This window comes from Corvus hawaiiensis, chromosome 3 (assembly GCF_020740725.1).
Source record: "Corvus hawaiiensis isolate bCorHaw1 chromosome 3, bCorHaw1.pri.cur, whole genome shotgun sequence".
Lineage (NCBI taxonomy): Eukaryota > Metazoa > Chordata > Aves > Passeriformes > Corvidae > Corvus > Corvus hawaiiensis.
In genome coordinates, this window is record NC_063215.1 from 58,287,474 (window position 1) to 58,299,556 (window position 12,083).

The following is a 12,083-nucleotide window of genomic DNA, read 5'->3' on the forward strand; positions in this document are numbered from 1 at the left end:
TTCTGTTCCTACATCCAACGGATAATAAAAAATGGAAAATTACTGCAGGCTTTTATCTCAGAAATGAAATGAACAGAAATACCACCCCTATTAGAGATTTGCTTACACTGCTGTTATCGCAGCAGCCTAAGCAACATTCAACTGTCCAACTTTTCTCAGCAACTGCTCATCTGGGTTCTCAGAATTGCTACCACCACCAACTGCAGTGCCCAGTGGATAATGGGAGCTGTAAATAAGGTGCAGATGCTCAGCTCCTCAAACAAGAAAGCCATCCATCTCCACACAAAAAACTGAATAGGATCACCCCAGAAGTGGTTATCTTACTTCTTGGCCCAGGAGTCCCCCCTCTTGCAGGCCATCTGGTAGTAGTACTCAGTAATAAAGAACTATTCAATAGTTTTAGATGAATAGTCAGTTTTACCCCATCTGCAAGCATATGATCAGTGGGTGAAACTCAGCTCCTGAATAGATTTTGGAACACTGGTAAACTCGAGGTACAGTGCACTGCCCCACATCACAGCAGCAATGTTTCTTGCTCCAGGACGGAGTCCCAGCAGGGACTGCTTCCATCAGCCTCATGAGAGCCGGCTTCTAGTGTAGGTCTGCAACACATTGTTAAACAGCTCCAGTCTTTGTTACCTAAGGACATAATTCAAGTGTAGTTATGCGTTGTCTACACCATAGAGCAGTACCTTTAGTGGCAGAGAAACTCATTTTGGGGAAGTGGGAGTATTTGCACCACGAAAGAAAACCCACTCTGATACACAACCACTCTTCACAGCCCTAGCTGGAAGACCAAGTTGTATCCATGTACTTTGCCAAATTGTATCCATGGTAAGAAGTCTACAGATGGAATAACCATCACACACCTAAGCAAAATTATCTTAGCTGATTGGCAGCTTGGATTTATTTTTAATTTTTTTCTTTTTTAAAATCTTGCTAAAAACCTTTGTTTTAAAATAAGACAGAGTTTATGGAAGTATTTTTCAGGATTTTACTGCAAACCAATGGGTCTGGTCACAAAAAAATATGATACATATAACCAGGTTAATTATATTACATTACAATGATGGTATACATTACAAGTAAGTCTGTAAGTTTAAATATACATCTAGAGTTACAACTGAATGTACAGATCTTTTTTACAATACATACAATCAGGAATGAAAATCCCTCAAACCCCAAGACCATAAATAATGCCCATTTTACAGATGATATATTTTAAACTAAAAGAGAGAAAAAAAAAAAAAGAAAAAAAAAAAAAGAAAAAAAAAAAAAGAAACCAACAGCTTTGACCGACTGCAGCTGGGGCATTTTGGTCCATAAAAACCCTTTCTAAAAATAGAAATCTTTTTTTCATAGCAGCAATGCTTTCTTCAAGCATTTGGATACAAGTAATTGTGAGCTCATTTCAATAATTTTAGTTGACAGTATAGATTTACAAAAGAAATTTCAAAATTACACTTAATTTATCTTCCAAATATGGAAGAAACAAACAATGCCCCACATTGTGGTATCCTGCAAGTGTCACACTGATGCTTTAAACTAAGTCCATCTGTAGTACGCAGACCACACGCATACCATTTGTTCACATAGTAAACCCACATAAATGAACTGAGAAACACACTCTGCAACAGGGAAAGCTTTGGAGCTCACAAGATCTCATCAGAAAAAAAGGCACATTTCATAAAATCCTTATCACGTTCAGATAGATCTTCAGGCAAGGCTTTTCGAGCACGATTACAAAACAGCTTGTTCTTACTCCTACGATCTGCCGTAGCAGTCTATGGCAGCAGTCACTCTGTTTTTTCTTTCCCAAGGAGACAGCACCACTTTGGGGGAAGAACAAATGGAAATGAAAAGCCTGTAAAGCTCATTTAGAGAGTGATGTGCTCTTCAGAAAATCTTCCAGCAAACAGTGTTGTTGAAATTAAGGCTGCAAAGCTGCCATGGTGGAAATGTGCAAATTCTCTTTCAAGGTGACTGGTCAACTGGCAGTTCCACCAGAAGGCCAAACAAAAAATAAAAATAATGGTAGTTATTATTATTAAAAAAAGAATTAAAGAAAAACGTTCACAAGAAAGAGTCCACAGGTGGGGCATAAGAGAAGCCCAAAAAAGCCTCAGCGGCTTCTTTGACGCTGGCGGTGATGAGGATGCTGTCTGGGGACTGGCCAATGGAGTTGGGGACTGGCTCATCTGTAAACTCCGGATCAAAGTGTCGCAGGTCACTGGGGCCGCTCTGTGGAAAGGGCAGAAGAGGAATTTAGACCCAAATATTTTGTGAGTGGGCAGTTCAATTCAATATGGAGACAAGCACCCTTGTGTGGACACTCACAGTGTTATCACCTCAGGCCCACTGTTTAGCAGCTTTTGACAGTTTTAGTTTGACCTTTATTTTGTATCCTGTTGCACACTGTCTCACTAAAAAAAAGATGATTCAATTTACTATGGCTACACTCACACTAAGCTCATGCAGCAGAAGCTAAATGCAAACATGCCACTCTGCCTCACAGCAGTTTGCAGGGGAGGACCTTGATCTCCTAGTTATTAAATGTAGTTTATAAAATGCTCAGGAAACAATGGGGAACAACCTCCACAACCTGATCCCTCACTTTCCATGTTAGTATCTGACAAGCCAAATGTAACTCTGCCTTAGGGAAGCTCATTGCTCTCTGTACCTTAACTTCCCCTTGGTAAAATGGGGAGGCTGGGGATTATTTTAAAATTGCCATGCAAATGAAGCATGTGAGACAACAAAAAAACCAGCTAAATTTAAATGGATTATCAGCAAAAAGTCAATTACCACTTATTTTTAACTTTGTTTGGACAGACACAGGGGAAGGAAAGTTGCACTCCCCAAACACAGCCGTCTGGCCACTTGCCCCTGGCTCCTGGGCAGCCCACAAAGACAAGGGGTAAAAAGACACTCTCCATGCACTCTATAATTAGAAGTGATACGTACCACATTTGGGTTAAAAGGGGGTGTAATCTTCTTATTAATGAGATCATCCCAGTTAATTGGGGAGAAGAAGATGTGATTCTTAATCTCCATCTGTTAAGAGAGAGAAAAATAGATTAATTCAGACCCAAGCTAATGTAAACAGAATGGCCCAGTCATCATCCCGCACTCCATGTGGGCACGGGCCAGTTTGCACTTACAAAGTCCTCCTTGGCACCAAGTCTCTTTGTCCTGTCCTTCTGCAAGAGGCCTTCCAGGAGATGTCTAGCCGAGTTGGTAATATTAGGCTTCAGCTGCAAGGGTTTGTTCAAGATATTGTCGTACATTTCTGCGGTGTTCCTGCTGTAGAAGGGTGGCTGTGGGAAGCAGAAAAGAAGTTAATGAGGCTGACAGGCAGGCATGGGATTTCTTGTGGGGAAAGGTCGAGTTAGCTAGTTTGATCTGTCATGAAGGATTCGTTGCTTACCAAGCCATAAAGCATCTCATACAGGACTGCTCCAAGGCACCACCAGTCCACAGTCCGGTCATAGGGCTGCTTATGGAGAACTTCAGGAGCAAGATACTGTGTAAGAGAAGGGAGAGATCCATGTGAGCTACAAGGATCTTTACATCAGGAAAGCCTCCCCATTCTTAAATGAAAGCAGCTTACTGAATCCCAGCAATAGCTAAGCTAAAGGAAAGCTACAAGACTTTTACAAACAGGCAGATGGTTTGAGAGCTGATCTCTCCTGCTCAGCAAGCTCCACATGTCCTACATGCCCTCACTGGCAGCCCTGTATTAGAAGGCCCTACTCATCTAACCAGATGTACATACACGTGGGACAAGTCAGTTTTCACTGATGAGAACAGCTCTTGCTGTTGCTCTGAGAGTGGGGGCTGAGGGCTGGCTGTACCTCTGGTGTGCCGCAGAAGGTGGAGGTCGTGCCATTGTGCTCTATGTTTTCTTTGCAGAGTCCAAAGTCAGTCAAGACAATGTGCCCCTGTGAATCAAGCAGGATGTTCTCTGGCTTCAAGTCCCTGTAGGAGGAGAAGAAAGAAGAGAAATGTTAGTTAGAGGAGGTGCAGTGAAAAGATTTTGGGTGCAGATGTTTACAGAGGTTTACTAAGCCACCACAAAATATTAAAAGCAATCCCAAGCACCTACTGAGCTGAACTTTTCAATGCTTATTCAACAAAGCACATATTTCTTCTGTACAACAAACTGAACAAGGCTGCTCACCGATAAACGATGTTCAGGGAGTGCAGATAGCCCAGTGCACTGGCAATTTCAGCAGCATAAAATCGGGCTCTCGGCTCCAGGAAGCAACGCTCCCTCTGGAGATGGTAGAACAACTACAGGAGACAGAGAGAACAAAGTTGTGTAAACGGCGCCAAAGCCTGTTAACAATGCACTTAATTAGACTCAATATATATAGCAAGGGAGAACAATAGCAGGAAATGGCCTAACGATCCTTCGGTAGTTCAAAACTTGGCAGGCAGAAGCATTCAATCTAGTAACTTCTCCCCCATGACTTTTCCCCTTGCAACTCTTTTTGTATTTAAAAGGAAGGGTGAAAATATCTACCCTACCACCATGCACATGATAGGAAATAATATTAAATTTTCTTACTGCTTACCTCTCCACCATTGATGTAGTCCAGGACAAAATACAATTTATCTGCAGTTTGGAAGGAAAAGTGAAGCCCGACCAGGAAGGGGTGTTTCACATTTTTCAGCAAGACATTGCGTTCTGACATAATGTGCTTCTCCTGAAACACCAGAAATCATTAATGTTTAGTACACTTGCTTAGTAGTTGCAGTAAAAATGTATTTGATGGACATTGGAATGGCATCGTGAAAGGTAGCTTACCTCTTTCTTCTTCAGGATTGCTTTTTTCTGCAGGACTTTAACAGCATAGAACTGCTCTTCTGCCTTATGCCGTGCAAGGAGGACCTGAAAGTGCATAAAATTCCAGAACTGAGCAATACTGAAATACAGAACAACTCGTAAACACAACAAGCAACAAGCCTTTACGTTAACTGCTGCGCACTGCTGCATCCCTCTGGTTCAGTGTGCAAGCCCTTTGCTGGAAATGCCTAACACTGTTACCATGCTGGCAGATTAATCTAGCCCAAAGATACGATGTCTAGTTTCTTTCCCTTCCAAAAGCAAAGTAAATCTATTCTTCACAGCTCTAGTGAACCGAATTCCCTGGCTCTTTTATGACTCATTCGAATGCAGCATCCCTGCTCCCACTCCCTCTCCCTGCACTGGGCAGCAGGACATGCTCAGGTTTAAGTGACCACCATTAACCAAAGGCAGTACAAACCCCACTCTCCAGTATTTCACAGAAGAGCTCAAGAGTAAATAAATTAAAAAAAAAAAAAAGTTAAGTTTACCTTCCCAAAACTGCCTTTTCCAATCACTTTTAAGAAATGGAAGTCTGATGGTTTGGCATGTGGGTTGGATGATGGGCCAAGATTGATCTGCTGTGAAGGACTGGGCTAGAAAAATGAACAGAAACCACATTCACTAAAACAGTTCAGCAGTGAGAGTCTCAACAATTTCTCTTTTTAAAAAATGTAATTAAAGTGACCTTGAAAATAAAGATTAACACTCTTCTTGCCACTAAAACTTGATTTTTAACAGATATCTTAATTTAATAGGCACTGCCTAAGAGGAGTCTAACAACCATAGCTTACTTAGAAGTTCTTGTTGAAGTCTTAGACTAATTCCAGAATGAAATAACAACTAATAACACTTTTTAAGAATTTCTTCTTCATGTTTGAAACAAAAAAGTTTCAGTCCAACCCGATTACTCTTTCTTGTTTACATTAGTGTGCTATGAGCTGAACTAGCACAGTATTCATGATGCTAATTTTGCTACACTTCTATTAGTGGCAGAACTGATGTTCTAAAAACGTCACACTTGAGTAAAATCTACTTACCGGAGGAGAAGGATTAGCATTCATAAGTTCAGGCTCTTGAGGCTGAGAGATTTTCAAGATAGACTGAACTTCAGGGCTGCAAGGATAAGAGCACGCATTATTAGGAGAGTCGCCAGGAGCAGCAGGCAGATCTTTCCACCAGAGGGCAAGCGTGTATCGCGGAAGAGAAGTTCTGGTTGAGCCTGCTACAGAAGGCAACCAAAACAATCCATTCGATTTAAGGAGTAAAATTTTTCTAGAGACAGTAAGTTTCATCATACAAAGAAAATTATTTATACGCTAAGTACTGCACAAAATAGGGACGGGTCCCTAGAAATCTTCTCCGACTTATTTGTCCCAAACCGAGCTCACAGAGATCGTTGAGAAGTGAGTAACAGCTCAACAAGACAAATTAACTCTTCCGTAACAGTCATGCCGGAGGCATTACAGTAAACAAGCATTATTTTTAAACTAGATCTCGCAATATGTAGTGGTATTTGTGACTGAAATCCCCCCAAAAATTCTGATACTTACTGCTTGCATGCATAGGAGTTGGTGGCTATCTTCTGAATGAAGTCGTTTAGTCCCATTCTTCTCTGCTTCATAAAAGCTATAATGTAAAAGGAAAAGAGAAACAAAATCGTTAAGCCAGAAAAAATCAGAGAGAAAAACCACAGCCCCTTGAATATCTTCAAAGAAGTCCCCACGCCGCTCACCGATGAGGATGGCCACCATCCCCCTCATCTTCGAGTAGGTCAAGGTAGAACCAGACGCCTCAGCTGCTTTCACGGTCATTTTGAAGCGAGAGGGGGATAAACAGTAAGCGCACCACCAGCTCCCAGCACCGCACTGACTTGGCGGAGCACCCGACGGCGTTTAAGTGGCGGCGGTGATGGGCGGGACCGGGGCGGGGCGCCGACGATCGCCCCCCCTCGACGTCCTTTGGGGGGCGGCCACTGGTCGCCTCGGAGGACGTCGAGGGTGGGAGGGGAAGGCAATCGTCGCTGCCTTTACCACCGCCCTACCTTGGGCGCAGCCCTCAGGGGAGCCCCCCCCCCCAGTACCCGCCATAGCACCTTGCCTCAGGATGCCTGGCATCCACAGGCAAACGCATCAAATCCCTTTTTTTTTTCCTTGACAGCAAACTCCCGAACCCCGGCTCTCTCTCCCTCTCTCTCCCTCTTTCCTTTTATTTTTTAATCCGGCCCTACTTATTTTACGGTTATATAAAGTTGAAATCTGGCTCTATCTTTAGGACGACCACCTCTTCCGAAATTGTGGGTGTCCCCCCCACCGCCCCGCAACCCGCGTCCGCTCACGGTCCCGCCGCACCGGCTGAGCGGCGATAAGGGACGCTGACGTTTCCCTGAAGGAGCCGCAGTGACTCAGAAGAACAAAATTTCCTGCCCGGTTTTCAATAAAACAAACAAATGTCCCTTCTGTGCACTGCCCTGATCCTGGCTGGGACATAACTAAAAGGAAAATAAAATTAAAAAACCAAAATGCCAAAAAGGGAAACAAAGGGGTGAAAATAATCTGTTCCCTGAACTTGAAGGAGAGAGCAGAAATCTGCTTCTAGAAAAGGTAGGGAGATGACCGAGGGCTGGACAAGTGCAGTAACGGAGGGGGGGGAAGAAAAAGGGAAACAACTCTGCTCTGCAGATTTGGTTTTTACTGTACACGGTCATTTGGGAACACCGTATACCTGCGATTTAATGGCTCAGTCGCTTCCTTGCGGGCGCGCCGGGGGCACATCAGGAGCGCTGGTGCATGCACAAAGCCCAGGGTGAAACGATGCAGCCGGGGCCCTCCTGCCGGGGAGCGCGGGAAGGCACGGCGGGCTCCCGTCAGGCTCCCCCTCCGGGCGCATCCCCGCTCCCAGCCCTGGCACGGGTCAGGCGCGTCCGGCGGGTGCCGAGCTCCTGCGCCCTACCGGCGGCTGGAACTTTCCACCCGACGGGGTGTTATTCATGCGCGTGTTTCGCCTCGCTGTCTGAACGAAGGGCGCTGGGCTGCGGCCAGCGGCTCCAGCTGCAACCTGCCCCCATCCTCCCCCCGCCCGAAGACCGTCTTTTTACTCTTTATTTTCTTTCTCCGTACCCGCTGCTGCTGCCTCCCCCCACAACCACTGCCGGCCGCTGGGCGGCATCCCTTGGCAGCAGCCTGTACCTCCGCCTCGGGGGGGATGGCAACCACCGCAGCACAGCAGCCGTCACAGGCAGCAGCTCGCCCTGAACAGCAAGACGGATGACCCGGAGAAGAGAGAGACCCCTGTGAATTTGGCACAGGTCTTTAAAAAAGTGCTGGAAAGGCCTTATAGGGAAAGAGCAAAGAGGGATGATTGCCGGCTCCGCTCCGAGCCTCCGGTGTCCTTCCCGGAGCAAGGGGCCCTTCCCGCCGTGCCGGTGCGGGAAGTGGAAGGGAGCCGGCGCCAGGGAAGAAAGCGGCGACGGGAGAAGCAAGGAAATGGGGACCGCAGCTGGCAGGGATCTAGGTTCTCCCACTTGTTGCTTTCCTGACTCTGTTGCACACAGAAATTGCCACTCTCATTAATGTAAATGAAGAGCAAAAAAAAAAAAAAATTCCCCCAATAAAATGTGGGATTCAAAACTATCCTTAAAAAACCAGGCTTGATAGATTGGAAGAGACACAGTTTTTTCTGCCCCTTTGTACTGTTTTCAGAGTGCTGCAGTTAAAAGCCACTCGAGGTCCACTGTTTGGAGGGTCACCGGAATCCCCGTCCCCTGCCCGCTGCCCCCTGGCATCTCCAGGCTACACGACGACGGTCCCCCGGCACGCTCCTGCCAGCGTGCAGAGGCACAGAGGCGAGTGGCTCCCAGCCCCCGGGCAGTCTCCAGCACAACCCACCCGCTGTTCTGCCCAGCTTGCTGGGCTGACACCCACTGCCCTCCTCCCCGCTCAGCCGCGGCCCCCCACCCGGCCCGCAAGCGCCCCCGCTCCAGACGGCTACACCAGCGCCCTCGCCCCCGCTCCGCGTCGGTCTTCTTGCAAGGGCTCTGCTGCTCTCGCCAAGTCACCTGGCCTCTGTTCGTGCCAAGAGCTGCCTCAGCTGTACCCCACACGCACCCGCCTGTATTCCCCGGTGCACCGCTGAGCGGGGACCCCGCTGCTGGAAAGGTTCTTTTCCCCGCGGAGAACAGTTCTCCTGCCAGGGCGGAACGGTGAACCCACCTTTCAGCGACGACTTCTCCTCTTTGCCCCTCATCTTGCTGCCTGCCGGGACCCCGGGCGCGGCGCGGCGGTGCGGAGGCTGTGGCTGGGCTCCCGCTCCCGGCCGCTGCTGCAATCCCGAATAACTCCCCTTCCTGGCCGGGCGGCCCGCAGGCAGGAGGGAGGCGGCGAGGGCGGCGAGGCCGGCCGGCGCTCCCGCTGACCCCTTTATGGACGCAATATCGAGGGCGGCTGACATGCGGGAGCGTTATAAAGTTCAGCACGGGCCGCCCCGCACACTCTGCCCCGTTGCAACATCACCCTCAAAATTACTGTAATCAGCGCGCACACAAACACGCACGGGCGGAGCGAGGCGGGGGGGCCGCTCCGGCCCTCCCTGACCTGCCGGCCGCGGCCAGCCCTGCCCCACGGAAGCTTGCGCTGCCCACGCTCCCCCGGGCAGGGCGCGGTGCGAGCGGCCGCGCACCCACGGCGCTGGTCCTGCGCCCCCTTCCCTCCGGGACGGGCGGAGGCGGGGTGGGGGCTGCTGCTGCTGCTGCCCGCGGGGGGCGCGGGGCTGCTGCCCCCGACCGGGCTTCCCCGCCGGCCGGATAGCGCCGGGGCGGCACCGGCGCCCCGCTCCGACCTGGCACCCTGCGCCTTCCGCCGGCAGCGCCCCGGCGGCGCCCCCCGCCCGCGCGGCACCGCTCCCCCGCCGCCCGCCACCGCCCGGCCCGGCCCGGCGCCGCGCACCCCGGCCGCGCCCCGCCGCGGGAAGCCGCTCGCCGCCCGTGCGGCACCCACCTGGCGGCTTCCGCAGCCGGCAGGGCCCTCGCCCCCTCCTCGTGCTCGAGGTGCCTCGCAGCATTGACGTTCTTAACGTGGAAGGGAGGAATGACACCCAAGGGACGAATTATTATTATTATATTAGTTAAAATTCACGCAGCTTTTGAAGATGATGAACTGGGTTCTCCAAAGCCCAGTGTGTCCTAAGGTTGCATTTTAAAACTTTTCCCTACAGTGGCGGCAGCAAACCTCAACAGCTGAAAGGCATGAGGGAACACAAGAAAGGAATAAGTAACCAAAGATCCCATTTCTCGGATGCCAAACCTTATGGGAAAGCATCAGACCTTGTGAATATCTCAATAAATTGCATTAAGAATTTGTATAGACAATGGTACAGCTGAAAAATAAATACAGGAAAAGAATCAAAGAATTACAGTGATGTTCCACACTCAGGTTGCTCTTCTACCTCAGTGTAAAAAAATTGACAAACTGTCCTGAAATTCTAAATTAAGAGTTTTTCAAAGCAAAATGACTAATAATAAAAAAGAAGGTGGATGTTGAAAATAAAAAGGGAGATTCCACAGATGGAATATTAAAAGTTTGTAGAACTCTGCCCCAGAATATGCACACTCCAAAAGAATGGATGAGTTCAAGAATGGATGGACAAATTAATAGGAAAAAACACTCAAGATCTGACTACACAGGCAGCATGTCTGACCTTCAATGTTCCTGTACCACAAATTCCTGTAAGCCAGGGATAGGTTGGAGCATATCTCTGAATAGTTGCCTGTTCTTTCCTTCTCATGTATTAATGCAGTGTTAGATAGTGATAACTAACCAGCTAACCCAGTAACCCAGACTGACCTGCCCCTGCTGACCTTCTGACAGTCTTATATTGCATTTCTGAGTGGCATGATACTGCTTTATTAGTACCAGAGTTTAACCAACTCAGAAAACTCCAGGAACTGCTGCTCACTGGCAAGAAGGAAGATAACTGATTTGATTTGTAACCTAATGTGAAGCATTTGACTCTGCCAAGTAACTGTATTCCACGTAAAAGTAGCACTAGGTAAACTGATGCTCATCAAACCCTTCACCAGGACAGCATCCAAAACAGAGCCCTGCATCCAGGCTGTGAGAGATGCAGAAAGACACAGACTCTGCTGGAACCATGGGTGGCTTAGGCAGAGGGCAGAGCAGACAATGTGCTGGCTCACTGGTATGGGTCACGCCAGGGTCCTGCTGATACAGAGATTGGGATGTACCTGAAGTAAAGCCGGGAGGGATGTGAATCAATTTATCTTAAAGAACGAACAGCAGCTCATCACTAGTGTGGTCCCGTATTGCTCAATGCAGTTCAAAGCTCATTCAGCAGTAGCTGAGCTGTGTAAATTCGTCTCCCTAGAAAAGCCTCGCTGCTTGGAGGGCTTCTTCATCTGTGGTGGGCAGGCAGGTGGTAGTCCTGCCTGATACTACTTACAGGACACACAGAAGCTTCTCCCTCTTGCCCTTCAGGAAGGTCAGAGGCTTCAGCAGCCCACATGGTAACTGGAATCTGTGAGCTGTCTTCTGATTCTGTCCTGGTCCTCATTGTCTAATGTGGAATTCAGTGCCTCAATCCTTCAGGAATTCAATTCTCTGATAGCTTCTGAACTTCAGTTTGGCAATTAATTCAATGCTGAATAAATGAATTCCTGCTTACTTATCTTGTTGAATCAAGACCTTAGGATGCAGCAGGTTCCTAAAATTACTTGGCTGACTCTGGAAGGAAACTTCTTCAAATTCTGCAAATATTTTCAGCAGTATTTGGCTTTGGGTTAAATAAATGAAGATGAAATTCCGGCTTTGGACTGCAAGGATGACACAGCCCCCAACTACAGAAGACAATGGCACTCATTAACAGCATCTGTCTTCTGAAGCAAAATCTCGGAAGCTTTTATTTTCCTCCTGTAAATCCTGAACAAACAAGTCTCTGACCTTAGTAATTTTCATGTGCAACAGCCAAAACTTTCAGTCAAGACCTTCATGCTGTCCCCACAAATGATGTCTACAAGTAGCAGCAAACAGATAAGGAACTGAGTAACAGCTTTAATAACATCCCCAACAGAGATTTTAAATCGGGAGCTTTCGAATGCTGTCAACAAGTCTTGTGGACATTGTGTTGACAGGAAGTTTATTGGCTGAAGCTCCCATTGATCTGGAAACATCTAATTGATTTCAGTGTCATATTTTGTCAAATACAAATTTGGAACATCTTT

The 12,083-nt window shown here is 47.7% G+C and overlaps 1 protein-coding gene across 4 annotated transcripts in view; it reads right to left on the bottom strand.

Moving 5' to 3' along the window:
* Positions 1-980: 980 nt before the first annotated feature.
* The window catches only part of SGK1 (serum/glucocorticoid regulated kinase 1), an 81,291-nt gene continuing 70,188 nt past the window's right edge, over positions 981-12,083 (bottom strand). For 2 of the 4 annotated variants that reach the window (XM_048297340.1, XM_048297339.1), the window contains exons 4-14: positions 6,403-6,478; positions 5,890-5,965; positions 5,341-5,445; positions 4,811-4,894; positions 4,578-4,709; positions 4,181-4,293; positions 3,855-3,978; positions 3,428-3,523; positions 3,162-3,317; positions 2,965-3,054; positions 981-2,241 (exon numbers count right to left, since the gene is read on the bottom strand). In XM_048297340.1, coding sequence (XP_048153297.1) covers positions 2,074-2,241; positions 2,965-3,054; positions 3,162-3,317; positions 3,428-3,523; positions 3,855-3,978; positions 4,181-4,293; positions 4,578-4,709; positions 4,811-4,894; positions 5,341-5,445; positions 5,890-5,965; positions 6,403-6,478 — 1,220 coding nt within the window. In that variant the 3' untranslated portion in view covers positions 981-2,073. Of the gene's footprint in view, positions 2,242-2,964; positions 3,055-3,161; positions 3,318-3,427; positions 3,524-3,854; positions 3,979-4,180; positions 4,294-4,577; positions 4,710-4,810; positions 4,895-5,340; positions 5,446-5,889; positions 5,966-6,402; positions 6,479-6,584; positions 7,907-9,060; positions 9,387-12,083 lie in introns of those variants that run through there. The other 2 variants (XM_048297341.1, XM_048297342.1) reach the window with 2 other exon arrangements.